The sequence below is a fragment of the Pelmatolapia mariae genome, linkage group LG1 (assembly GCF_036321145.2).
Source record: "Pelmatolapia mariae isolate MD_Pm_ZW linkage group LG1, Pm_UMD_F_2, whole genome shotgun sequence".
NCBI classification, from domain to species: Eukaryota; Metazoa; Chordata; class Actinopteri; order Cichliformes; family Cichlidae; genus Pelmatolapia; species Pelmatolapia mariae.
Window position 1 is genome coordinate 3,363,033 of NC_086227.1, and position 27,568 is coordinate 3,390,600.

The following is a 27,568-nucleotide window of genomic DNA, read 5'->3' on the forward strand; positions in this document are numbered from 1 at the left end:
GTCAGCTTATAGAAATCGTCAGTGTCAAGATGGCTACGGAACCAAATAAGACCGAAATCCTTACCATTTTCAAAAGATTAAGATCTGTTCCTACCAACAAGGTAACCGAATACTCACCATCATTGCTTGTGTATTACTTTGTGAGGCTTTTTATACTGGCAGTCCATGATTAGCTTTGGACAGGAGAAATTACCTGGGAAGCTAGTCGTGTTCTAGCACCTAGCAAGGCCCGGCTACACGGTAAGACAGCTAGCAGAAGCTAATGACTACTAGCCTACCGGTAAAGTAGTCAAACATAAAGGCCACGTATGTGTACGCTAAGGAAGCTAACTTGTTCCGCTGTGCCACGTCAGGAAAATTATGGGAGAATCGTTGAACTAAATAGACTAAACTTTCGATATGTCCGATATTGGGGACTCATTTAGTAGTGGTCGTTAGGTTTGCTTTGAAAGTCGTGAAATTTGACTCATTTCATTGATAAGTATCTGTTAGTGCTAGCAGAGTCTGATGTGTTGGCGCTCCATAACGTTTGTCAGTCAGAACTTCGGTTTTACAGTCATTTGTTAGGGTAGGTGTTCTAGCTAACGGTTTACAGGGTGACAGTATAGTTTAAAATTAGATTATAAAAGACGATGGTACTGTAAAGTCATTAAGCGTTCAAAGTAAGTGACGGAAATACATAAGCAATATTATTTTTATTTATTTATTTTTTACACAGGAATGATGTTTTACTTACTCCGAGTCAGGCGTTTGGGTTATATGACCCTGCAAGCCTTTGTCCTGCTGTTTATGAGATTTCGTTTGATTTCTTTTAACTCTGTTAGTTTTCGTATTAGCAGTGCAGTATGAAGAGGTATGTAACAGTATGTGCAGCTCAGTATGTAACAGGTTAGAGTGAAGATGAAGTCACTTGATAATAACGTTTTCTTTAGAGGCAGAAAAAAATGTATAATAGATTGCAGTCAGAGCTGTAAATGTCTGCGTTTTTATTTTTTCATTGAAAGCATGTGGTTTTTATTGACATCATTTAATGAATGAACAGTACATTGCGACTCTCTCTATATGACAGTAATCATTTGAATATCATCATTTCTTCAATTATACTGTGCAGTTCAGTGTTCTAAGTAAATTGATCATCTATATCGGTCTTTACAATCCACAGCAAAGATAGTAATGAGAGATCGGGTATCGCTTTCTTGTATACATGTGCTTATAGTAGTAGTAGTAGAAATGGAAGCAGTAATGTCAAAAACATTCATTCATTAATTACTGTGCTTTGTAAAAATTGTGCTTCCTGGCACATCGCCTGCCTAGAAGCAACAAAAAAGCTCTGTCGAAATGGGTGAAACGCACCCTAGTCAGCCATGTGCGTGACGTGGATGTTTTGAAACGCACTTCAGAGAAGTATTACGAAACACGTGGTGTTGGAAAGTCGAAGCGTCAGCATTCTGTCCCATTATAAAAGCTGGACGTAGCTTCAGGATCTGAAAAATGAAGCCAACCTGAAGTTCTCTCTCATTTTAACAACTGTATATACTGTATGTTTTTTCAATGCAAAGCACAAAGTTGAGATTTGAAGTTATTTATGTTTTGCTTTTTTAATTTTAGTTAAGATTTTAGTCACCACAGGAGTTTTGCAGTAATGCCCTTACTGTAGTAGTAATGTAGTAATAGCTTTTATGTAATTCTTTCGGAATACATGTTACTTCACACTACCAGCAAGAATATCACGTCATTTTAGAACTCTGACATCTCCTTGAAAGTCAATAAATCGATCTGAAGCTCAAAGTGGTAATAATGCCAGAGTGTACACACCTACAAAATTTTATTAGAATTCATTCAAAACCTTTTAAGCTATAGACAAGAAAGAATGACATGCAGGGACGTAATGAACACAGGAGTTGTTGTGTTTTGGGTGGTAATATTGTGATTAAATGCCATCAACATTTAAAGAAGTCATTATTAGAAATTCTAGGTTCCATTTCCCAACCCTAAAAGAGGTCTGCAGGTTTGGTGATTTTCAGCTCTTTTGGAGTTGATCCATTCTTTTATAGGCTACGTCCACACGTACCCGGGTATTTTTGAAAACGCAGATTTTTCTATGCGTTTGCACCTTCCGTCCACACGTAAACGGCGTTTTCGGTCACTGAAAACGGAGATTTTTAAAAACTCCTGCCAGGGTGGAGATTTTTGAAAACTCCGTTTTTGCGTTTACGTGTGGACGAGGAAAACGGAGAAAACGCAGCGTCAAAGGTGTGCGCCTTTTTTGACGTCACACTGTGCGCCAGGTTATTGTTTCGGTGAAATGAATTTCTACAATGGCGGACTTAGACAAAATACCGTTACTGTTAATTTTACTCTCTGCAGTGTTTAAATGCTTACATATACACACACAGTTACTGTCCTTCCACACATTGGACTCAGTTCTGCTTCTATGCGCCATCTTTATTTACTCTTTCCCGCCCAGGCTTATAGACTTCTGATTGGCCAACATTTCTACACGGTTAGGAATATATCGCCACCTGCTGCTTTGGCATGTTCTTAGCAGCGTTTTCCTTCGTTTTTGGCTTTTACGTGTGGACGGGATTTTTTTTAAAAAACGAAAACGGAAAATCTCCGTTTTCAAAAATACCCGTGTACGTGTGGACGTAGCCATAGTCAATATGAAAAATTGGAAATGCACTGCTGGACTTGACTATACTGAACAGGCCAATCGCAGTCATTTTGGGCTGATCAATGCAATTTATAGTTACATCTCTAAGGAAGTGCATGCAACATTATAAACTACAAAATAATAAATAAAATTAGACATAAGCGATCTAAACTATGGCATGAAAATGTTACCTTTACTCTGTGTTGTTGGAAGCTATTCTGACATTAATAGGAGGCAAAGTTTTGTGCTGCTGAAAACAGACAATATGATGGTGTAGAGACATTAATTAATATTAATAATCGATTAATAGTAATTAATACAATATTTAATATTATTTCACTTTCAGTCTGAAAAATGCTCCACCTCTTGGCTCTTCACGGTGTGTAAACACTCAGCAGCTCCATGTTAAACTATGTCATTGCTGCTTTTCTGTGACAGTAAACTCAATGAGAAAGTCTTCAGGAATGTTGAAACGAGCTGTTTAAATATAGCTGATTGGCAACATTATTATCTGGTGATGATGTTGCTTCTCTTGCTCATATTGCACGATTAGCAGCAGGAAATGTAATGGACTGTGACCACATGGACTGATCGAGGCAGAAATGTTTCATTAAAATGCTGATGTTCTGTCTGCATAGGTATGTTTTGACTGTGCTGCCAAAAACCCCAGTTGGGCAAGTATTCCATATGGTGTCTTCTTGTGCATCGACTGCTCTGGCATCCACCGCTCACTGGGAGTGCATCTCAGTTTCATCAGGTAAACTTCATTGTACCTCAGCTTTGTAGCTGATCTAAAAATGTGTCTGTTTATGATATTTTAACACAGATGGTGGGTTTTGTTCTGGGAAAGACTGTTAGTAAATCTGTCCATGGTCAGGTCCATGGCACATACAGGACTGTGTTGACGTTCCACATTGTTCCCCTTTCCTCCGCAGATCCACTGAGTTAGACTCCAACTGGAACTGGTTTCAACTTAGGTGTATGCAGGTTGGAGGTAACGCCAATGCGGTAAGTCTGAACCTGAGTACCAAGTGTAATGAGGTTTTTCTCAAATAAAAAAAACAAAACAAAACGATTGTTGTTTTTTACCTAAATGATCCATGTTTTGTGAAGTGTGGCTTTCTGGTACGACACGTCTGTGGTTTCTAATTCTTCTGAAATGTCATTTCTGTTTTTTTAATCTGAAGACGGCATTCTTCCGCCAGCATGGCTGCTCCACAAACGATACCAATGCCAAGTATAACAGTCGTGCTGCCCAGATGTACAGAGAGAAGATTCGACAGCTAGCAAATGTTGCATTGTCTAAATATGGCACAGACGTGAGTATCAATGAAGGGAAAACATTTAGGAAATGTTTACTTCACTGCAGATGTTATTATTTCTGCGTAGGCTTGCATGCTCCTACCTGATTTACTTTTAAATGCCTGATTTCATTTTAAACTACATATATATAGATGGCAAAGGGCCATACATATATATATGTATATAAATTTTCTGAATTAAAATTTCTTTCGCCCATCTCTGCTCTAGTTAAATAAGTTGTTGGTACATTGAGGCTCAGTGATAAGAGTGATACAAGGATTATTAGTGTTTGAGCTATGTGGCAGTTCTAGTTCAAAGTACATGGTAAATGGACTTTTACTGTAACTGAGCACTGAAAGTACTACAAGCTTCATTCACCCAATCAGTTATATACCTTGTCTAACATTTGATTCAGTGGCTTTCCCAAGTACTCTGACATGCAGACTCAAGTAGCCATGGATCGAACCAATGACCATCCTTTTGTTTTATAAACAAAACCGTCATTAATTCAGGATCTACTCTACTTCAAAAATATGAAAAGCTTTTGAATTTACAACATAAGTTTTCCTTTTTGCTGTTGCAGCTTTGGATTGACTCGTCTGCAGGAGGCACACCTGCAGTTTCTGACAAGAAAGAAACAGACTTTTTTGACGAACACACCCAGGTTTGTTTTTTGAAAATCTGGTGCTTTTAATGTCACAGCATGTTGTTTAATCACGTCTACAATATTATAGTGTTCCTCACACAGACATTCCAGGTTTAATTAGCAACTCATTTTAGCATTTCTTTTACAGTGCACAGAACAGTGGCCTCCATTCCTCTCTTATTTGTAGTTAAGTCATTTCTAACCAGCTAACCTTGGCCCTTTCCATCTTTCAGTGTCTCACTACTGTCTGGCTCACTGGCCATGTCACTGTTGTGGTGGTGCTCGTTATCTGTTTCTGCAGCAGAGTGCTGCAGCTCCACTGGCCTGGAGTTCTGAGGCAGTTCTTTTTCTGCTCTGGTGCTTATTTAAAGTCTGAACGTGCATCAGGTGGAAAACTGCAGAGCAGAGAAAGAACTTCCATCTGCAGCTGCTTTCCGAGACTTTTCTAGTTGGACTTTATCCACAGGATGGAGAGTTGTTTAGTTAGTGTTTAGTTATTTGTTACAGAGGAGAAACTTGCTGTGTTTGTATGCAGCCTGTCTCCTACTAAAATAATACTTACTATAAATTCCACTTCTTTTGATTTTTGTATTCATCATCTCCCTGTGAGTGTGATGCCGCTTTCTCCGTTTGCGTTTGTTTCACATGTCGTGTTCAGCGTATGTCAAACGTACAAAACTTAAGAGTCACCAAGCTTTGTATCTGTGACAGAATTTTTTTGAAATTTAGTTATTGAAATTAATTATTATAATGATTAAAATTATTATAAGCTTTTGTGCCTCATTTGGAGAAAAAGCTCGTGTGTGTATGTATATGTACAGATGACCATATCATCTCCTTCCCCATTATGAATCTATAGGAAATGCTGCTTTAGGTATATAAGGCTGATTAAAACAATCTGAGATGTGATGGTGTGTGTGTGTGTGTGTGTGTGTGTGTGTGTGTGTGTGTGTGTGTGTGTGTGTGTGTGTGTGTGTGTGTGTGTGTGTGTGTGTAACAAACTCATTGTTAAAGTTCAAACAAAAGCATTTGAGTAACTAAAGTGTTGAGAGTTTCACTAGTTTCAAGACTAGTTAATAAGACTAGTCTTCTCAAGACTGTTTTATAACTGCCACCTGGGATTATTACAGTTTATCATTACAGTCAGCTTATAAAAAATATGTTGTTGTTGGTCAGATTTTAAGTGTTTCTGATTAAACAGTGAGCCACAAATGATTTGTGTATAGTTTAAATCTCCTGAGTGAAAGACGTATAGATTTAAAGTTACAAGCTTAAGTTGCATCCATTCTTTAAATTTAATGACATTTATTTTTCAGCCTATTAATGACTGGAACATTGCACCATCCTCTGAGCCAGAGCAGAACGGAGCCACTCTCGCCCAGCAGCTGACGAACACAGCTGCTAAAGGCCAGGATGACAGCCGTAAGTAAAATGAATCTTAGTTGTTAGCGTTGCATTGCCAGGTTCATTGTGTTTGGTGTGCTTGCTACCGTGCAGACACACAGACTTGCAGCTCTAATAGCTGTGACTAAATCTAATGTGTGAAAAGGAGATGGGATGAGTGAGTCGTTACAGGTCTTTACTTTGTTTATTTCAAAGAGCTATTACTTCATTAAAAGACACGTCCTGGTTAGTTTGGTTGGAAAGTGCCCATAGTGATTAGTCATCTTACCTGGTACTGCTGATGCCTTTGAAACCAGTGGGAATCACAGTGCTTCTGCATTCTGGCTTAGTTTTTGCTAATAAAATAAATAAAAAGTCATAAAATGAAGTCGACACAACCTCAGATGAACCACACCACATTATACACGGTATACTTTTTATTGATGTCCTGATATTAAAGCCTTAAAATTGAAAGTGGGTAAACGTCCTTTATCACATGACTGTTTATTTTCACATTGATCCTGTTTTGCATACAGCAAATAAATGCTAAGAAAAACGCAGTAAAATGTCTGAAAAATTATTTTGTTGTTTCAACCTTGTTTTGCTTTTATCTTTTTAGAGCCAGAGGAAGGACCCAGCATTGATGGTTTGAGCACATCACCCAAAGCTGCCATTGGTGAGTGCATTAGCTTCACAGAGCCTCTGTTCTTCTGTAACTACAGAGCTGTTATCTGTAGTTTTTCTTTGTGTTGCCATTTATGTTTCTGTGCATAGATACTTCCCTTACTCTGCTTCGACTGTGTTTATACTTCTGTATCCATACATCCTTTTGTCTGTGTGTTCCTGTGAAGACTGTCCCACTTTCGAGTCATATTATTCACATTCATTCATAATGATTAGAATATTTCTGTCGTACTGTGAGACTGGTTGGGAGCTACAGTGGGATGAATCCTAATCAAAAGGTTTGTGGTTTGATCCCAGGTTCTTCTAGTCCACATGCACAAGTGTCCCTGGGCGAGATACTCAACTTTAAATACCTCCTGATGCATCTGTCAGAGTATTAATGTGTGTGTGTGGTAGTTCACCTTTTATAAAGCACGGTATCATTAGGTCTGAATGGATGAATCGGTGTTCCTCAAAGTAGAATCGTGCAATAGAAGTACATGCCCATTTACATAGTGGGTCATTCTCCACTTCAGTTCAACTCAGTTTTATTTCTATTGACAACAAAACCATCATTAATGTGCCTTATGTAAGGTAAAAAAACAGCCTGAGCCTACAGCTGCATAATGTGGGGAAGGTTGAGGGTCACCAGGGGCAACACTTACTATGAGCTTTATCAGAAAGCTTTATAAGCAGAGAGGCTGTGGGCCTCCTGAACCCAAACATGGAGCAGGTTCCACGTGAAAGCTGAGCCTCCTGTTCTAGTAAAATGATATTGTGAAGTCTTTAAAATCATTGAGAACATGAAACATTTTATCTAATATATTAGTTAGTATTCTTGTTACCAAGAATCATGATCTCATAATTGAATTGCGAGTACAAACTAGTATTTATATTAAGTAGCGTATGTCAGAAACAATATGTTGCTCTTATGGGAATCTTGTTTTTGCTGAACTGAATATTAAGAGTTCCTGAATTTTAATGAATTCATTTTTCTCCTGATGTGACTTATCACTTCTGTAATACTTCTATCATGTGTGCATATCCACCACGGGGTAGTGTAATCTAATCTGGAACATGATGTTCTGGAACCTGACTGTGATGACTGGTTTGTCCTGCTCTTTAGAGGACTCCATGCGTTTGTCATCACGTGAAGGATGGACACCTCAAGGTGATACGTGTGGGTGTAGTTTGTACCGGCTGCTTTCTAGCTCAGACGCATGGTTTTGTTGCTTTTATTGACATCTCCTCAGTCACCTCCTGTTTCTCCTACTCTGTCATGTAAACAGTATCAGCTCACTGGTCTTATTTGTACAGCTGTTCAACAAGATACTCTTTGACAAGCATAAAGCTCTTTATTGTCATTGAGCGAAATTTAATTCAAAGTTACTACACTGCGCAAAACAGCTACATACTTTGCCAAGCTGTTGAGATTGTCTGTGTCACCACAGTAATGTGACTGAAAAGTAAAGAGTTTCCTAAATGTCTGTAGTGATAGTTGCTCCCTGTCACTCTGAAATTGTTACCAGGATGTGTAATTCTGCTGAGGGCAAAGTGGCTGACTAACATTGGCATTACTGAACATGATGTTCTTGCTGGAATGCAAAAAAAGCTGGTTTTGTGAACCTGAGGTCTAAGTGCTGTGGTGCGGTGCCTTTAACTGAGCAGAACGCTTTTGCTGCACTGATTTCTTAAATTTGTGAATTAGCAATTAAAAACCTTGTGAATGCTGTTTCACTGCAGAAGCATCTTTCACTTGTTTTTCCAGAGCTAATGAGCTTTTTTAACCTTTGCTTTGGCGCCAGATGGAGCTGTTTTCATGCATACTGAGCCCTGAACTCTGCAGATTGTCTGATGGAGCTAAATGTGAGAATTCAGTTTCAATTTGTGTTTCATTTTGTGTTTCAATCCAGTTTTATTTATACAGCTTCAAATCACAACAACAGTCACCTCAAGGCGCTTTATATTGTAAGGTAGACCCTACAATAATACATAGGGAGAAACCCAACAATCATATGAGCCCCTATGAGCAAGCACTTTGGTGACAGTGGGAAGGAAAAACTCCCTTTTAACAGGAAGAAACCTCCGGCAGAACCAGGCTCAGGGAGGGGCGGGGCCATCTGCCTCAATTGGTTGGGGTGAGAGAAGCTCACAGCTCCAGCTGCACCATGTTGCACTGCAGCTGGTGATTGTAGTCTCCATTCAGTTTGAAGCGTTGGTGAGTACTGGCACCAGTTCTCTGTGAACTGCTGTGAGTTCTAGTCAGTGGTACTGCAGTTTGCATCCGATCTGTAGAGGAGTACAAGAGCGACTGTCTCCAGTGGGAAGGATCAGAGCTAGCTGGACTTTGAAATAACAGTAAGGGGATTGTCCACTGAGTAAATCATTGTTGTTAATGTCTGAGACGCAGAAGGATAAAATCAAAATGAACTCAAAATATAACTGGATGCTCCTCCTGAGTAACGTTTGTGTGGGAAACGCCGTTCTAAAACTAAACAAAGGAATATTTCCAGGGGAACTCGGACAATGTCCTGCCCTGATTATTCCAACATTGTTCGGAAGTCATGAGTGAAAATATCTTGAGAGATAAAATTATGTTGTAAATGTGTTTTAAAAAGACATTGTCCCATGTGTTATAGATCTGAAACCTTCTATCATTGGGAAAAAGAAGCCCATGGCAGCTAAAAAAGGGGTGAGTCAAACCACAAATATTTCATTGTTTCTCTACTACATGAAGCTGCTGAAAAAAGCTCAGGATTATTTATTTTCTAACATGACAAAGTTGGTATCATGAATTTTCCTTCACATTCCCTCTTCTGTGAGTTATCAGCTTAAAGCTGAGGACACACTTTAACCATTTTTTCCTACTGATGCAGCTCGGTGCAAAGAAAGGTCTCAGTGCCCAGAAGGTGAGCAATAAGAGTTTCTCAGAGGTGGAGAAGCAGGCACAAGTGGCTGAGAAGCTGAGAGAGGAGCAGGCCGTGGAGGCTAAGAAACAAGCCGAGGAATCCATGTAAGAATAAGAGAAAAAATATTCTCTCTTATTTTCATTCATCTATTTTGTTTAATGCTAAGCTGTTTTATTATTTCCAGCCACACACTTCTGTTTTTACCTTAATAAAGTAGCTTTGCTTGAGTCACAGTGAGCTCACACACAGCCAGCAGTAAATGGAAAAACAAACTGAATCAGTGTTCACAGCACGCTGCATACTTATTATTTAAAACTTTGGCCTTGTTTTATGAACATCCAGCACTGTAAAAGGCAAAATAAGAAAAGCATGTAATAAAAATTAAGTCAAATTAATGAATGTTTAAGATGTATCTTTTGTACGTTTTTCCAAAAAAAAAAAAAAAATCTAATATTTAAAATTCTGTTCTGACTGCTGCAGTGTTGCCTCGATGCGTTTGGCCTACAAAGAGCTGGAAATTGACAGAAAGATGGAGGAAAAGAAGCTCCAGAATCTGGAAGGCAAGAAAAAAGAGCAGGCAGAGAGACTGGGCATGGGCTTCGGCAACAGGAGGTAAACACATTTTTCATTTCAGTTTCAGAATTTAGCTGAAGATTCTCGACATATAAGATGCAAGAAAAATGCATGCTTGAAAAAAAAAATGCAAAAACACAAATCTGAGATACATATATAGTGTAGCTTATAGCAGGAGATAAGAGTCCATCTGGGAAAGAAGGTTTACCACTTGGAAAATGTTCACGTGAAAGACCACCTTATAAAGTGCTTCCAGAGGAAATGATGAGGGACAAAACCCTCGCTGCTTGTTATGTGAACTAACTATGTGGCTGAAGACTTATTAATTTGGCCTTAATGTGGATTATTTTGTGATGTTTGGTGCAGTTTTCTTGTTTTGTGGGCTTGTTTCTTCAGCAGGAGATGAATATCTCTAACAAGTTGATTAGTTCACATTTGCACATCTTAATTTTTAAGTGAAATGTGTGTTTAAGTTTATACAGTATATGCATATAAGGCAGCCTTTTCCTTCTGCAGCATTTTTGTGTGGTGCGTTTTTCTATGTTTAACAAAAGGGTAACAAAGGCGTTTAAATCAACCTGAGATGATTTGTTGTCATTTTCACATGGTGTTACTGAGGTGATGCGAAGTGAAACATGGATTCTTTTTTTGTTTGGTAATCTGCTGGAAAAGCTTGAAAGTGCTTAAAAAGTGCTTGAATTGAATTTGACCCTGAAAAAGGTGCATGAACCTTGATAATAGTTTTTGCTCATAACACAGGAAGCTAACACAGAATAGAGGAATGCCGAGTGTTTGTTAGGTCTGTAAATATGAGCATTTATTTCCTGTTGCAGTGCCGTGTCACATTCAGTGATGTCAGAGATGCAGGTCATCGAGCAGGAAACGCCCGTGGGAGCCAAGTCCTCTTCTCGCTCCAAACTGGAAATGTTTGATGAGCCTGGTTTCACCTCTGGACCTCCAAAGTACGCACAGAACCCACTTATGTATCATGGATTCATTATCTACCACAGAACATAGAAGAGAGAACTGAGTGCACTCCCTTAATAACACACTGTGTTTTGGATCTTAGATACAAAGACAACCCATTTACAGTGGGAGACAGTTTTGGATCCCGGTGGGATACTGAAGGAGGAACTGCCTCTTTCACCACCTCCTGGGCACTGGAGAAAGATGACCCCAAGGAGGAGGTCACCATCTCTAGTATTCAACCAACTGGAGAGCGGTACATACATATTCACTTGCCAAATACATACATGTCCTTTAGCTTCTGTCTAAAGCTCTTAGCTCTGACGCACGTTCTCAATGCTTAAACTCAGACTCCCCAGCAGAAGAAAAGCCGAGGTCTCAGCTTCAGTTTCCGAGTCAAGTGAGGCCAGGCAGAAGTTTGCCAATGCGAAGGCCATCTCCTCAGACATGTTCTTTGGTCGGGAGAGTAGTGCTGAGGTGAGAACCCTTCTCGTCTTCATTTCACTATAAAACAGTTGAAATCTAGGGCCTCTGTAGGTTGTAATTAACATTTCACCTGTCATCTGTTTAATTTGTTTGTTAAACTATGTTCTGTTATTACCTCATGGTTGACCTTTGTTTCATCTTTTTCTCAGTATGATGCAAAGACGAGGCTGGAGAGCATGTCTGGAAGCACTTCCATCAGTTCAGCTGACCTGTTTGGAGATGGCAGTGACCACAAAGGTAAACGTTAACCAGCAGTTCTTATAATGTCAAGGTTCATTTACTCCTCAGCGCTCATCTGCTCTTTTGAGCTTCCTCTTCTAACTTGTGTTTACAAAGCTATATATTACCCTACGTGAAAATAGTGGAAATAACTAATGATTCAATGCAGAGTGGTGTGTACTCGCATAGAAAGCAAAGAAACACTTAGTGGTTCATGGGAATCCCTCAGCAGCCTACGTCTATTGCAGCATAACTAAGGGAGGATTCAGGGTCACCTGGTCCAGCCCTAACTATATGCTTTAGCAAAAAGGAAAGTTTGAAGCCTAATCTTAAAAGTAGAGATAGTGTCTGTCTCCTGAATCCAAACTGGAAGCTGGTTCCACAGAAGAGGGGCCTGAAAACTGAAGGCTCTGCCTCCCATTCTACTTTTAAATACTCTAGGAACAACAAGTAAGCCTGCAGTGTGAGAGCCAAGTGCTCTATTGCAGTAATATGGTACTATGAAATGAAATGTAATTATTTATTTATTATTTAGAAGGATTCAAATTTTAACCTGGATTTAACAGGGAGCCACTATATGGGAGAAATCAAATCAAAATATCGCATATGGACTCGACAGTCTCAAACCCCACTGACATTGGATTATTGCGTTAAATCTGCAGAAAGGGTCTGTATCCTACACCTTTGGGGAAGGTACAACTACCTCATCGGCAAATGCAATACGTGTGTTTGGCAGTAATGTTGATTAGATGAAGGATGATACCTTGGTATGAGATATTATCCTTTATGCTTAAAGAAGAGGCTTCGCACATGAGCGCACGAGTACAAATACAAATAACGACAAATGCAGACAATGTTGGTGTGGATGAAAGCTGTGCTATTCTGCTTTAGTCCCAAATAGACAGCTGATTCTCACTGAAGATGTTAAACCTTCATTCTATCCCCTCAGCCTCCTAGTAGATGCACATTTGGTACAAATTCCTTCTTCAGAAAACTTGACCTCTGACGTCAAGGTCACTGATTTTTGGTGGATGCACCTGTGGTGTGAATTCAAGTCTTGGCTCACCTCATTTTCAAGTTACTGCATTCACAAACTTGGGTGATGCTGCCTCAGGCTGAGTGGTGAAAACGATATATGGTGACCTCCAAAAAGTTAGAAATCCCACTCTTGTTATTCACTAACTTGAGCCACAGATCGCTGCATGTAGAGGTGAAGTGGCCTACAGTGTTTTCAGCGTGTTGGAATCACTGCAGTGTGAAACCAGCCTAACTGATTTGAACGTGTGAAAAAGTCCCGTCTGATTAGACTTCTCTGCTCCTCTCAGGAAGAGCCTCAGGCTTTGACAGCGTGCTTCCCTCTGGCCCGGACATCGCTCAGTTCAAACAGGGAGTCAAGACCGTTGCGGGAAAGATGGCTGTCCTCGCCAATGGTGTCATGAACACGATCCAGGTGAGACTGGTCCACGAGACAGCTGCTTTATTTCACTTGAATCCATAAGTTTGCTCATACTTCTCCTTGTTTTTGTGTTTATTCCCTCCTCAGGACCGCTACGGCTCCTACTGAGCAGCATCGACCGGTGGGATGACATCACCTGAACTAACACCTGTGTGGAGCCAGACAGCCTCTTGACTGACACGTGCGTTTGGACGGAGAAGATGGGACGAGACATGGGCAGCAGAAAGTATTGCATGGGAAAAGAAATGTCCGTCACGTCCGTCCTCCATTATTGACAGTTTGAGACAGTATTTTCTTCTCTCATTCTCATTAGCAGACTCTTTAAGTTTGATTTTCATGAGCAAAGCCGAGCATCACAGGTTGTATTCTTTTCTAAACCAGAGTTTTGTTGTAATTTACTGTTTGGAATACTTTGGTCTTAGATTTTCAAAATGATGTCAGTTTATTCTGCTATATTTTATTCCTTTGCAGAAGTTGTTTATTTCCATTCATATAATCAAATATGTCATGCTAGTTTTTGTTTTATTGTGACATTTAAAAAAAGAGGCAGTATATATTTTTGTGTTATTTGAACAACAATCCCAAACTCAGTGCTGCTCACTTGTCCACGGTTTGTTTTCTTCTTCTTCATAAAGCACTGACTGATTTTCAACTCTTTGAGTTTGGAATTATGCATTTCTGTCTGCGTGAAACGTGGAAGCATCACATTTTTGATGTGCAAGTTGTTATGGTTACATGCTGTGTTTGAAACAGATGGTGCAGCAGTAAAGTCATCATTCCCTATAACAAACTTCCAGCTTCCAATACTGGGAATTAGGGAGGGTTAAATCCAACTCCAGTAAGCACTGCAGACAGAATATGCTGTCCCAGCTCAAAACTATAATACTGTATTGACTATGCATCTCCACTCTGCAACCTTCAGCTGTGTTTCACTTGTTTTTGCTTGTTGAATCTGAAGTCTGCCTTGATTTTACAGTCAGTGCTTTTATGTTTGGAAAGCTTGTATCCTTTAAGTTCACATATTCAGTTTTAAATAGAAAAATGATCCTCGCATTAACAATGTGAATACAATAGTATTTAACTCGAGGCAAGGAATTCTCTCTAAATTTCACTGCCATGTACAATGCAGTTAAATACAGTGAACTGTGAAAATTCACCACGCTTGTTCGTATCCCATCTTGTCTCGTGTGTTCAGGGCAGACTTTACGTTCAACAAGTTTTGGAAATTGGATAAAATTCGAAAGTAGTTCTTCTTCTTTTTCTCTCTCATGCATCAAAGTGTAATTTTGATCACCCCCGTGTGTGCGCCCTTCCCATGGTAAAAATGTGGGGCGATAGGATGAAACATTCAAAACTATTTATTTGTAGGTTACAAAAAGAAACAGTTAATAAAGATCAAAAACCTCTGCTTTGTTTTCACTGACGTCAACTTTCTCACAAACACCCAAAGCTAAACCTGTGGTTGCTGTCGTACTAGATTTTACTCTGTGCAACATTCACACATTTTTATATAAAAGCAGACTTATTTTTCTACATGAAAATGATCCAAAAGTGGAAAAAAATCATCACTTTTGCTACTGGAAATCAATGGACCTATTAAGGAGCTATTGTGACATTGGTGGGGACGCCCCACAGATTTTAATGCAAAGAAATTGAAGTCAGTCTTTGAGCTATTTCAGTCAGGCAACTCAAACTGTGCTGCAGCAGGCTGTAAACATGCAGTTTGGACTGGACAGCCTGGTTCTGCTGTTGGCGTCTTCCTGTTAAAACTGACCACTTCCTTCCTCACCAAACGCTTGCTCATAGGGAGCTGTGTGACTGAACTTTCTAACATTGTAGGTTCTTCAGCTTCAGTATCAAACACTCTCAGGTGAATTGGTGCTATAAACCTGAATTAAACTGAACTGGTTCTGGTACAAGTGATTTAGCTCCCATCTTCCAGCCCTGGAGGTTGTTTGGTGGGAACATGATTACTATACTGTGGATATCTTTTAATATGAGGCCCCTCCATTCTGTTTGTGGAAAATCTGAAGAATGACCAGAACAGAGGTCTGTTGTTCAATGCAAGGTTTATGCTGGTGTATTACAAGCGCTAAGCCTTATAATTTTGTTTTTAAACTACTGTTGCTTCAGCTCATCCTTAGCGTACGTGTTTGTTAGCTGATTGTTACTATTAATCACACAGTTTGATTCAAATGTTATAAATAATCAAATTTCATCACTGTTCAACTGATATCTATCCATGTAATTAATCATCCACATTTCACCTAATTACAACAGGGTCGACTTTTTTTTTGCTTTTCACAAAAAGAAAAACCTGCTGAATTTATCATCTGTGGGTTTCTACCAAGGCAGACAGAACGGAAACCCTTCCAAAGTGTTTCTTCAGTGTTTGTTTTTAAATCTAAAAGGTTTAAAAAAAAAAAAAGCTGGAATAATTGAGATTTGGGATTTTCACGTTGATTTGAAAAAAAAAAAAAAAAAAAAAAAAGACCACAAGAAACAGGAAAAAAAAAGCAGCTAACCTCAGACTAACCTGTCAGTCGGTTATTTAACTGTAATTTTGAGCATTTGGAAATCTATAAATTACCAAAAGGCAAGAACAATAATAACAAATTATATTTGTGCATGCAGACTGTTAGCAAATGAGAGCAATTGTGTGGACCACAGATTACACATCTTTTGATTTCATGTATTATGAAGACATGGTTTGCTTTAACGTGCATAACGTGTAGGCTCACTGTATTTACATGGGTCCACCTTCCAAGTCCTCTCTGCAGCGAGCTGCTGAAATAGATCATCTGTTATTGACAGATAAAGCAGTGCAATGATGGGCGGAGTTCACAAAGAGATTCTGCTATAAATCACAGACTCACAGTGTGTCTACACTGCAAAGATTTAGGACACATATTTTGTGTACCGAAAAACTTGCTGAGCGCTGGGATTTTAATTTCAATGACTGTAATGATTTCATTTTTGTCCCTCACTGCAGGCCAGTCATTTCCAATCATTTTATCTGATTTCTGAGGAATTATTGCAAGAGTCTCTGTCTCTGTCCCATCCTGGCAACTGATGGTTCTTTTGTGCAGTTTCTCCAGCTGATTAGCAAACGTCAAAGATCCGAGTGCAGGTTTTAGCCCCAGTTGTAGAAGTAGATCTTCTGCCAGGTGGGGAGATAATCCATCAGGGGACCTGAACACAGAGACAACACAATCAAACCCAGCACTAATAGTTCATGAAATCATGTATAATATGGTGGAACAACAGTGCCAAAAAAAACAAGATCTCTCTCCATGTATACATATATATGCATATGTACATGTATATATGCAGAAAGGAGTGTGTTGCTACAAAAATGGAGAGAAAAGGGCAATTAACAATGGAAGAGAGACAGACCATCATAACTCTTAGGTCTGTAGGTCTTTCCTACAGAGAAATTGCAAAGAAAGTCAAGGTGTCAGTGAGTACAGTTTCCTTCTGCACTCAGAAACAAACTGTGACAGGAAGAGGTCTGGCAGACCCAAAGACACGACTGTATCAGAGGACACGTTTCTGTGTGATGGCGGCTCACAGGACAACAGCTTCATCACAGCTTAATAGTGGTCGTAGTAAGAAAGTCTCAGTTTCAACTGTGAAGAGAAGACGTCAATCTGCAGGTTTGACAGGACGAGTTGCAGCAATATAATTAAAAAATAAATTTAAAAACAGAGGCCTGGGAGTGTGAGGGACTGCGCTCTTCTGGACTCTTTCTTAATAATAAACTCTGCCTGTGATAAGTAATGTCTGTACGTTTTAGAAAAAAAATTAATTACAAATAAAACTGAATTATCATATCATATGTATAACACTGTAATAATGTATCACAGGTATTCCATTTCAGTTGACATTTTCAGGTTTACCTGTAATTGGCCTACTCGTGAAAAGTGACATCTCATAAAACTTTACAGTATTAGAAACAAAACTGAGGACAACCTCTAAAGAAAGCAGCTGAAAGAAGAAAAAATATATATATGATAATGTGATTACAGTGGTTTTTGAGAGAAGATGGTATTAGAGATAAAGTCAGACGGATCATCTGTGGCAACCTCTAAATGGAGAAGCCGAGAGAATAAGATAGATATGATAATGTAGTTTCAGTGGATGTTACTGGATTTTTAGTGTCGATACATTCACGTGACTTTCAAATGAAGTGGATTCTCCCACATGTTAACTCAAGGTTCATACACCTTTTCAGGGTCAAATTCAAGCACTTTTTAAGCACTTTCAAGGTCCATTTTCAAGCTTTTCCAGCACATTACCAAACAAAAAAGAATCCATGTTTCACTTTCACTTCATATAAACTTAAAACACACATTTAACTTAAAAATTAAAATGTGCAAATGTGAACTAATCAACTTGTTAGAGATATTCATCTTCTGCTGAAAAAAAACAAGAAAACAAGAAAACTGCACCAAACATGACAAAATGATGCACATTAAGGCCAAATTAATAAGTCTTCTCGTCAGATATCGATGCTTCTTTCCTATGTGACGCGAAAAATAGGAGACAGATGTTTGTTTGTTTTTAAGTTCATTCATTCAAAACTAACTGTGAGATGTTTGACTACATCGTCTGTATTATTGTTAAAGTCCTAAATGATCACCTGTAAAGTGTTTGTGCTAATAACACCATGTACAGTAAGACAGGCATGGAGAACAGCACTGACTGGGAGAGGCTTTGAACAGATGACACACTCAGTTCAATTCAACATATAAGACTTTAAGAATCTATTTATTTAGTCTATCAGGTGTGATATTATTATGTACAATTATAATGTATTATTCATCTCCCTTAAATAAACAGGCAGCCTTGAAATATGAAATATTCATATACATGTGTCTATTGTCTCCGTGGGTGATAGTGCCCCACGGGCCTCAGTGTGAGCTTGAAGCCATTCATAATGTTTAAGTCGTTTAATGTGTCGGTGCTCCTGATTAACAGATTTTGAATGAACGCAAAGAAACTGCCCATATGGATCAATCTGTCATATTACTATTATTTCCCCCTAAGCTGTTGCCAAAGGCACCAAGTTAATAAAATCTAAGCATTTTCAAGGATTTCAAGCACCCGTACGAACCCTCTTAACTCATCTAAACTCATTTAGTCTGTTTCAAATTAAAGAAATCATTTCACCTGATTATTTTAGGCATTTTCAGCTGACAATCTCTCATTTCTCTCTCACCCGCACAAATGTTTACAGTACGCATTACGAAGTAGAACTCTGAAATGGTTTCAAAAGCTGCTATTTTTTAAAGTCACAATTTCAGTTGTTCAACAAACACCTTTAGGAAGTCCAACTAAATTTTCGACAGTTACAGCAACGCAAGGCAACATCGTGCATGAAGAATGAGCACACTGTTCTACTTACGTGCCACAAGCCCGACTCCTGGAACATGATCAGCCAAAAGTCTGAGCAGGAACAGAATCTTTTCCCTGCACATGAAGGAGCAAAAAGTAACACTGTTAAAAGACCAGTGAAGGAACAAGAATTACAGTACTGTGCAAAAATCACCAGCCACTCCTTTTATTCAGGGAGGTGGGTGGCTTCAGGAATATATTGACAGGCTTCCTGCTCCTGTAGATGAAACACGAAGCAAACTATCGTCTAATATGTACCACCAGCTCCAGTTTAGGACATCTGTCACCTGCATTTGTCTGATACATCCTTAGTGCAGGGGGAGGGAGAGGCCCCTATACATCCGGGCCTTGTAATGAACTAAGTCACCCAACTGCAGGTCACCCATCCCAAAGCCCCACTAAACCAAGCCGGCAGGACCCATCAGCCCCCACCCATCCCCCAGCTACAACACCTCCACCATCCATCACCGCCTCAACGCCCTGTAACGTCCAATACAAAGCCTTGATACAAGCGATACAGTACACACCCCTTCATTGCATGCCATCCCCAATGAAGACGCCAGGAGGGGTACACGCGCCAAACTCCACCCTTAAAAACCACAGACGACCAGACCCCATAAGAACAAGGACAAGGACGGACACAGTAGGAGTGAAAAAGGAAAAGAGAGGGCCGACAGCACAGAGCCCAACACCAGGATCTCCCCACGCCAGTCTTGCCCCAATGCCTCAACTCCATCTAACCTGCACCCTCTCGTCCCACCCTACACGACCAGCACCCATAGCCCACACAGGCCCAGGGGAGGCCATAGCCCACACAGGCCCAGGGGAGGCCATAGCCCACACAGGCCCAGAGGACCCACCCACAGTTCCCCAGAGCAGCAGAAACCATTGGGAGGTTTCTTTACATTTAGGAAACCTTCCTGAAACGGTATAACCTCTGGATTATGCCGTTCTAACGAGCTTGAAGGTTAATATTTGGTATGACCAAATTTATTCTTCAACATAGCCTCAACTTTCTTAGTTTTTAGGAATGGTTCTTCTTGGTGAACGTTCCAAAGGTTTTCTTTGGACTTCGTTATGTTAAATGATTCTGCACTGCTTACAAACCAACAAAACAGCTAATGTCTAAAGACATTTTTCAGAAGACTTTTAAAAAGCATAAAGAACTATTAGTCTAGACTTTTGCACAGTACTCTATTTTCTACAGATTGTACAATTATTTATGTCATCCTAATTTTAACACTTTTCAGAAGACGATATAAAACCGCTGAAAATGCAGCACCACTTAACCACAGATACTTACTCAGAGTATTTGTCATAGAAGGGGGAACGCAGAAGGTAGTAGAACAACAGAAAGGCTCTCCTCCTCATCTCGGCCCTCTCCCATCGATTTTGAAATTTGATGTCACTGAGCACAGCGAAGCTAGAGGAAACAGGACAAGCAGCTGAAGTGACTTCACTATCTCCTCTAACACTTCGATGCCTCACAGCACACATCCTGAGCTGCTGCTTCATGTTTGTAACTCATTGTTTACTTGTCTAGATGATTGTCCCTCATGCAACAGTTACTGTGACATCCAGACTGCCTCTTTGTTCTTCACATTTCCCTGTGATGTAAATTTTGTTATAAAACAAGTAAAATGCTCATTTATTTATTATTTATTTATTAGTCCTTGCTGTAACTTGTATGTGACACAATATAAAAGGTGGATGTATGTGTATTTGGGTACTACGCATATTGTTTGTTTGGTTGTTGTCCTGTCTCAACTCATCCTCCACCCGCACACATTTTCCTTCCAAGATAATAATTAATAAGTTCTTATTTGATAATGAAGTAGCCGACTGGAGTACTGCAAAAGAGGAACTCGCTCACCTGGATAGTTCAAGGACTCCAGAGATGAGCCATGGCTTCCAAGACTGTTTTCCAAAGAGTCCAAGGCAGAGTACTGCAGTTGGGAAGAACTGATTTAAGGAAAATTATAATAACTTCCCACGAGAAGAAGAGCAAAGTGCAGCCAACTGTAAATAAATATTTATATGAGATTGGCCAGAAAGTCTGAAAACCTTGAACTGTTCCAGGATTAAGTACTTCACCGCTTCAGACTGATTCTCACTACTTATAAAAAAGCACACTCTGGCTCACAGTCTGCCATCTAGAGGTGAAGGAGATATTGCAGCTTTCTAATCCACAGTGTATTTCTGTCAGAGCTGTGGTGGTTTCACAGCAAAGTGTCATTTTAAAAATGTTTTGAACTGTTTATTACTGACATGACAAATATGAATGGACATGAAGGATGTATAAAAAGGTTTTCCACTGTTATAATAAAAAAACAGAAATGTTAGTGACAGATTCAAAGGCTAAGAGAGAAAGATGGCATTTGTGATTTTAAATAAATAACACTGGTCCACACGGAGGATGCTACAAAGTATGTTTGTTTTTAATCTTCTCAAAAATATTGTTAATGCAATGCAGCTGGTGAGAAAATATCTGCTCTTACTCCAACTGTAAACTTCACACTGAACTTTCTTGTTCTCGAGCGTCACCAGTGGTTTGTTTGTCCTGAGGTACACCTTTTGGTTGTAAACGTCATCCCCACCTCGTTAAGACTGTTCACTCGCCTCAACGTAAGAACAGCAAAGAAATCCCACTGAAAGCACAACGTCCAGCTGAACAGAATCAACTTTCTGGGATTTCCTTACCTGGATGATTTTGGACGCGTTTTAAGAAATATCAGGAATAACAGTACTTTTGTTTAAACAGGTATGGCAACACAGAGAGAGGAAGGTAAGGATACGGTGTGCCAGGGGTCGTCCGATGTACACAGACTCAGCAATTGTCTCTTGAAGCCCCAGAGGTGTTGGTTGGCTGTTGAGTGTTTCCTTTAAGCTGCTGCTTTGCTTTTTTTGACTCGGTGCTCCCCAGAGCCGGGTCTGCAGCGAGGGAGCTGCCACATCACCAACACGAGACAGATCACGCACAAAAAGCACAGAGTTAGAGGTGTTTAACAAGCGGCTGCATTTTTATTCAGCCTGATGACACTCTCTCTACAACATTTGCGGATTTTCCTGTCTAACAGCAATGTAAAAAAACAAATGAACAATGTATATTACTTTAATCTACAGGACAGAATGAAGTTCATTAAAGGTTTTAACATGAAGACATTTGGTCACTTTTTTGTTTCAGTTACAAATTCAAATCAATATTTTTGAAAATAAGCAGCAAACAAAAGAAGAAAAAACTGTTTTTGTTTCTTTTTTCTTTTTAGAGTTTACCACAAAAAAGTTCAGGAATACTTCGTATCACATTGTATAAGTGTTTACTCCTAAAACAGGTGAATATCTATAAACAGTTAATGCAATCAGTCAATTTTGTAAACCCCTTAAATTAGAGCTGAAATCCCGAATTCAATCAGATCTTGAGGACATATTCTTGAGGAGATTTGTAGGGCTAAAATACAATAACCCAAGTTCTGTCTGAATTTATAAGAATTTAAAGTCTGCCTACACAACTTCACCACCCCATACATCACATTTATATATAGCAGAAAACTGCCCAGACAACAGAAGAAGCTGAATCACAGTCTTTTATATGCGCAGTGAAGATGTTGAAGGAAAATAGTTTCAAAATGAAATAAACATCAACACCTGGGACAGATAGAGGGGAACAATATGGAATGGATAAAGTATAGTGCAATGGCATTTAAGAACCCTGCTCTTAAATCAAGTGAGGAGGTGATATGAGCTAACAAAGAAGCTTAAGGACAACCTGGTGTTAGTTAGCATTAAGAGATTTCTCAGAAGCCGGCCTTTGTTCAGACAGAAACTGGATATTTTCAAATACCACACCAGCTGAGTCACACAGAATTTGGTTTTAGGCTTAATTTTCAGGCAGCTTGAATCTTAAGAGGTTAAAATGTTTTAAAGAGTTTAAACCAAACTTACCACTGCCGAGCGGCCTAATGACTCGTCCTGACCTCTGGCCCACAAAGCAGGTGTCTTCCTGCTGCTCTGTGTTACTTTCATCTATGGAGAAAAGCGTTATCTAATTTAGCCTTCACGCACAAATCACAGAGCAGGAAGTGAGAAATGGCATTCGTTTGTGTGCTTTAAGGAAGGATTCATTACTTTTGAGGGAGTCCCTGAGCTTTAGCATACAAGAAGCACTGTTAGCACGTGTTTACATTATCAGGCTCTTGCCTTTATTTACTTATTTAGCCTAAGTTACTCAGTTAGTTTCACCAACTGGGCTAAAATGCTCCCTGCAGCTCACAATAGAAATGTTGACAGTCAAATGTGACAGGATTATGGAGCCATTATGAATTCACATCTGATTTTACATTCTTCAATTCAAAACAAAACGTCTCACAGTCATTGAAGGTGCAGGCCATTTTATAACAGACAACTGACCTTCACCAGCAAAGTCTCCACCTCTGTCAAGGGGGATTATGGGAGGTGAAGTCTGGATGCCAGATTTGTACCACAGAAGAAGCACAATCCGAAAAACTGCCCTGTGAAGGAGTCACATAAAATGTCTGTAAGTTCTCAGTCATCCAGGTCACGGTAGTCTAAGGAGCTCGGAGAGAAAAGCGACTGGACTTATTAAAGTTTCTTGAAGATGTTTCACCGCTCATCTGAGAAGCTTCTTGAAATGTCTTCACTTTAAGAAGTCCAGTCGCTTTTCTTTCCAAGCTCCTTAGAAGTTACATAAAAAGCATTTATTATTCACAACTTAAAAAACAACAACAAAAACCCCCCCAAACAATTGTAACCTTCAAAATCTGGAAACAAAAATCACAAATAAATCTAGAGAAAACTTCAAAGAGCACTTTGAAAAGTGTAGTCTTCCACAGAGTCACTCCCAGCTACACACTACAAGGCCAAAAACATGTGGACACGCAATGAATGCTAAGGTTCTTTGGAGTTCTTTTAAATTTGTGATGCCAAATTTAAAACCAATCTTTGTGGAGTGTCCTTTGACAGGTACACGGTCATGCTGAAACAGCCACAAAGATGGAACACCATTTGTCTAACATAGACTATATTTTGTGCCTATGCATTAAAGCAATAGGCACAGAAGGAAAGCTAATGTACATGTATAGTAGTAATTTTTACTTTTCCATTTTCCAAAAAAAATAACTTAAAATGTAGCCTGTGCAAAATCAGTATCAGTGTTTTTATAATTTCAAATTAAAGTCAAGTTTCCAAGCCATACTTAAAAATCTGAATAAGTCCGATGACAAGCCATCGTCCAACTTCACCCCACAGCTTACAGGCCCCCATCTCCAGGAAGACCTCCACATACTCCAGCACAGACAGCCAAGTCAGGAGCCTCTGTTGGGAGATGGACTAGAAACACCACAATACAAAGGATGGACGACTTATTAGATGGAAAAGGATGAAACCCTCACTTCTTCCCAAAACAACATCCTATGCACAGTTTCTGAAGTCTTTGGATAGTTTCATTATTGAAGGAAACCGTACAGTAAAAGATGGATGCAGCCACGGTGATGTTAGCCATTCGTTTCTCAGCCCCACTATTTGAGCGTCAGTGTTAGTGTTTTGGCTGCCGCAATGTTAGTTTTAAAAACCAGAAGTTAACATATTTGGAAAACAGGGTGGAGTGCTAAGTTCTCGGCTCACACTAGCAATGGTTCTTAAAACTGTACAGAAGGAACAGGCAGGCACACTGCTACTCATCACAAGCCAAGCTTCTTGGATGAGCTTTAGCACAATTTAATCACCCGACTATAGTGTTTATGAAGGAAGTACAAAAGTATAAAGACCAAAAACTACTTTGGACCAATCTGGTTTAATGATAATTTTATGCTGGGCATTATGGAGCCTTTGGAATCAGCCTTAAGCAGCTACAGCTGGATATTCAGACACATTTAGATGAGAAGGCCTGGCTCACAGTCTCCGCTCTAATTTATCCCAAAGGTGTGGTCAGGACTCTGTGCAGGCCAGTCAAGTTCTTCCACACCAAACTCACTCATCCATGTCTTTATGGACCTTGCTTTGTGCACCGGTGCGCAGTCATGTTAAAACAGGAAGGGGCCATCCCCAAACTGTTCCCACAAAGCTGGGAGCATGAAAATGTCCAAAATGTCTTGGTATGCTGAAGCATTAAGAGTTCCTTTTACTGAAACTAAGGCGCTGAGTGCTTAAAAACACCCGCACACCATAATCCTCCCTCCACCAAACTTTACACTCGGCACAGTGCAGTCAGACTAGTGCCGTTGTCCTGGCAACCGACTCGTCCATCAGATTGCCACTGCTCTAGTGTCCAGTGACAGCGAGCTTTAAACCACAATGACCTGGAACGGTAAGTGAATACTTTGGCAATACAGTGTATTTGTCCTATTGTGCTCTGGTAAATCCTATAGGGTCACTAAAACTATAAAAACTGATCATGGTAACAATAGACTAAGACCATAAGTTGTTTTTTTTTTAGCATCTCTTTAGAATTTCTAGTTTTTATTGCTACACCACAAAGGACAGCCATTTAAATGTCATTGCACTCTTCTGCAAAGAGAGTAAATGCTATTCTTTTCTACTGTACTGTGAGAACCGATCTTTGTTTGAATGAAAGCAGAGCTCACCACAGGAAAGGTACATCTCAGCCCTTTGCGCAGAATGTGGTCATTGAATAGCACCAGGAGATTGGAGGCAGAGTACACTAAAAAGATACAAAGTGATGACGAAAATATTTGAATAGTACACAGATTACATAAGACCTATATACAGTATGTTCATTTGTAGACACATAATGCTTAGAAAACTGTAAAGAATGCATAGTGATAATATAACCTGTAAAGTTTCCTCACAGCTCAATATTAATATCAAATTAATATCAAAACCAGTCCATTATTATTCCCAAGTAAGTATACCGTAATATAATTAATCTGAAAACCATTTATGTCCATTATGTAACTGAGGAAAAAGATATTTCAAAAAGTTGTATAATGCTAAAAATAAATAGATGTTTACTTTGTTTAGTATAATGTTTTGGCGCATAGGCTGGGAGAGGTTCACCATTCTCCAATGAACTATTTCAAAGATACTTCTCAATGTAAAACAGGACATAATCTGGGATTTGAGAGAACATAATGTCTCTCCTGAGATCTCTGAGCCTTCTGGCTTTTCAGAATTTATGTATTCATTCATATTTCTTCATTCACATGGCAAACTCCTACTAATATAAGGTGTTGATGCAAAAAAGAACTAACTAGTCTCTGTGTTGGTCCTTAACATCTACTTACCTAGTTCAGATATTTCATGGGAATCTGTAAATCTCCCTGCAAAAAACAAACAAACAAACAAACAAACAAAGAAAACATGCCGTCATTCATTTTGCACTGCACAGGCACTTGTAGCTAGTGTTACCGAGCTAAAGTGAAACTAACAAGAGATCTGGAGCGTTCACTTCCCAGAAAACAATCATAACTCCAGTTGAGCTTTTGCACTACTTCTAAACAGAGAGCCCTAATCCCAACACACTGCATATAAAAACTGCTTCTACGACTGACCTGCGAGCAGGTAAGAGAGAGTCCGCACGGTACTCTCCAGCTGCGCGGTGGCAGCTGGGTTTCTCCTCACATACTCGGTGTAGCGTTCATAAATACGCGTCACTTTATCCAGATACTCCTTAACGTGAGACATTTCAGCTTTCTCTGAAAGACACACTCTGCATTTAACCGCTGTGCTCACAACAGACCAGCTAATCTACTTGTATGACTTCTTACTCCTATATTCTAAAAGTATACCGTAAACTTCCGTTTCTTCTTCCTCTTCTTCCGCCTCCCATTGCTTTTTATTGGCTGTTGGCAAACAGCGAAACGGTGCATTACTCCCACCAACCGGTACGGAGTGTGGACCGAAAAGTAGCTTTTTAAAAAATTTCTTTCAATATGATCCAGATCAGAGGATTTAACCATCACTGTACCGAGGAGGAGGTTTTGGAGTTGCCTTGTCAGCACCTGACACTCCTGTTAGTGTAATATAAGATGTTTAACAGTTTTTTCATCTCCACAGTAATTACATTTTCCTGTACTGCGTTTCCATGTTATGAATAATGTTCTGTTTAAACTAGTGTGCCCACGTCTGAGTCGTAGTATGACCATCCTCTCCTGCTCCTTGCTGTTTCTCATTTTTCATAGATTTTCTTTAAACACATGAAAGGCAGTCCTGTTCGTTTAATAATCATCATCGGTGGATGTTGCATAAAAAGTTATGACGCGTGCCAAAGTCAGGGGTTAAAAGTGGGACTGTGTTTTTTGTTTTGTTTTAGGGGTTTTTGCCACAACACCAGAATGACTGCAGGTGTCCCTAAGTTGCGGCTGTGGTACTTCAGCATGTACCTCTAGTGAAGAGGAGCATAAAGGGAGTGAGATTTTTTTAAGTGGCAGGTAATTTCCAATATAGCGTTTCTATCAGCTCAACAAAAATCAGCCAACACACAAACTGTTTGTGTGAAGTTTGTCTCACAGGTCCAGCTGCTGTATCTCACAGGGAGAGAAAGGAAAGAGAGCCAACTTCACTCAGAGATGGAGAAAGCTAGGAAAGACAGGACAAGAGAGGAAGAAGAGAGGTCAGATCTAAAGGTAAGGACTGGTAAGTGATGTTTGATAAACTGGAAATTTGAAGTTTAAAGAACAGTGTGTGACTGGTGCACAGTAGCCATGGGTTCAGGGTCAGAGTTAGGTTAGATCAAGTGTAGCAGAGATTCAAATGAATTTTAGCTGATGATTCACTGACTGAATTCCACCTTCATAAAACTTTATACCATCTAGAAAAAAGACTACATAAACAGGCAGTAGCGGTTTTTGATACGGGCGACACGGGCGGTTGCCCGGGGCGGCATCGTGGTGGGGGGCGGCATCACGGGCATCGGCAAAAAATAAAAATAAAAAAAATTG

The 27,568-nt window shown here is 39.6% G+C and overlaps 2 protein-coding genes across 3 annotated transcripts; one reads left to right on the forward strand and one right to left on the reverse strand.

Annotated features, from left to right (window-relative positions):
- arfgap2 (ADP-ribosylation factor GTPase activating protein 2) lies at positions 1-15,429 on the forward strand. 2 transcript variants are annotated; one of them, XM_063470223.1, is made up of 17 exons: positions 1-101; positions 3,292-3,410; positions 3,589-3,661; positions 3,841-3,972; positions 4,539-4,619; positions 5,918-6,023; positions 6,604-6,660; positions 7,774-7,818; positions 9,287-9,339; positions 9,524-9,660; positions 10,037-10,168; positions 10,963-11,091; positions 11,199-11,351; positions 11,446-11,572; positions 11,731-11,818; positions 13,126-13,250; positions 13,344-15,429. In XM_063470223.1, exons 1-17 carry the CDS (start codon positions 30-32, stop codon positions 13,362-13,364), a joined length of 1,650 nt encoding a protein of 549 aa, XP_063326293.1. In that variant the 5' UTR covers positions 1-29; the 3' UTR covers positions 13,365-15,429. The 2 variants fall into 2 exon arrangements, with proteins under 2 accessions (XP_063326293.1, XP_063326302.1); XM_063470232.1 differs by lacking the exon at positions 7,774-7,818 and having other exon boundaries at positions 13,344-15,392.
- Positions 14,599-26,422, reverse strand: pex16 (peroxisomal biogenesis factor 16). The gene is made up of 11 exons (XM_063470244.1): positions 26,180-26,422; positions 25,913-25,948; positions 25,253-25,329; positions 23,866-23,999; positions 23,061-23,161; positions 22,596-22,676; positions 21,449-21,598; positions 20,527-20,599; positions 19,957-20,076; positions 18,664-18,728; positions 14,599-16,448 (listed from the first exon to the last, which is right to left on the reverse strand). The coding sequence occupies exons 1-11, from the start codon at positions 26,310-26,312 to the stop codon at positions 16,390-16,392; spliced, it is 1,029 nt and encodes a 342-aa protein (XP_063326314.1). The 5' UTR covers positions 26,313-26,422; the 3' UTR covers positions 14,599-16,389.
- Between the last annotated feature and the right edge of the window lie 1,146 nt (positions 26,423-27,568).

Coding starts and splice junctions, on each gene's coding strand:
- arfgap2 (XM_063470223.1), top strand. CDS start 30: ATGGCTACGGAACCAAATAAGACCGAAATCCTTACCATTTTCAAAAGA. Junction 3,662..3,840: donor TTGGAGGTAACGCCAATGCG/GTAAGTCTGAAC, acceptor TTTAATCTGAAG/ACGGCATTCTTCCGCCAGCA. Junction 11,573..11,730: donor GTCGGGAGAGTAGTGCTGAG/GTGAGAACCCTT, acceptor TCTTTTTCTCAG/TATGATGCAAAGACGAGGCT.
- pex16 (XM_063470244.1), bottom strand. CDS start 26,312: ATGTCTCACGTTAAGGAGTATCTGGATAAAGTGACGCGTATTTATGAA. Junction 22,677..23,060: donor TGGAGACTTTGCTGGTGAAG/GTCAGTTGTCTG, acceptor TTTTCTCCATAG/ATGAAAGTAACACAGAGCAG. Junction 18,729..19,956: donor TTCTATGACAAATACTCTGA/GTAAGTATCTGT, acceptor CTTCATGTGCAG/GGAAAAGATTCTGTTCCTGC.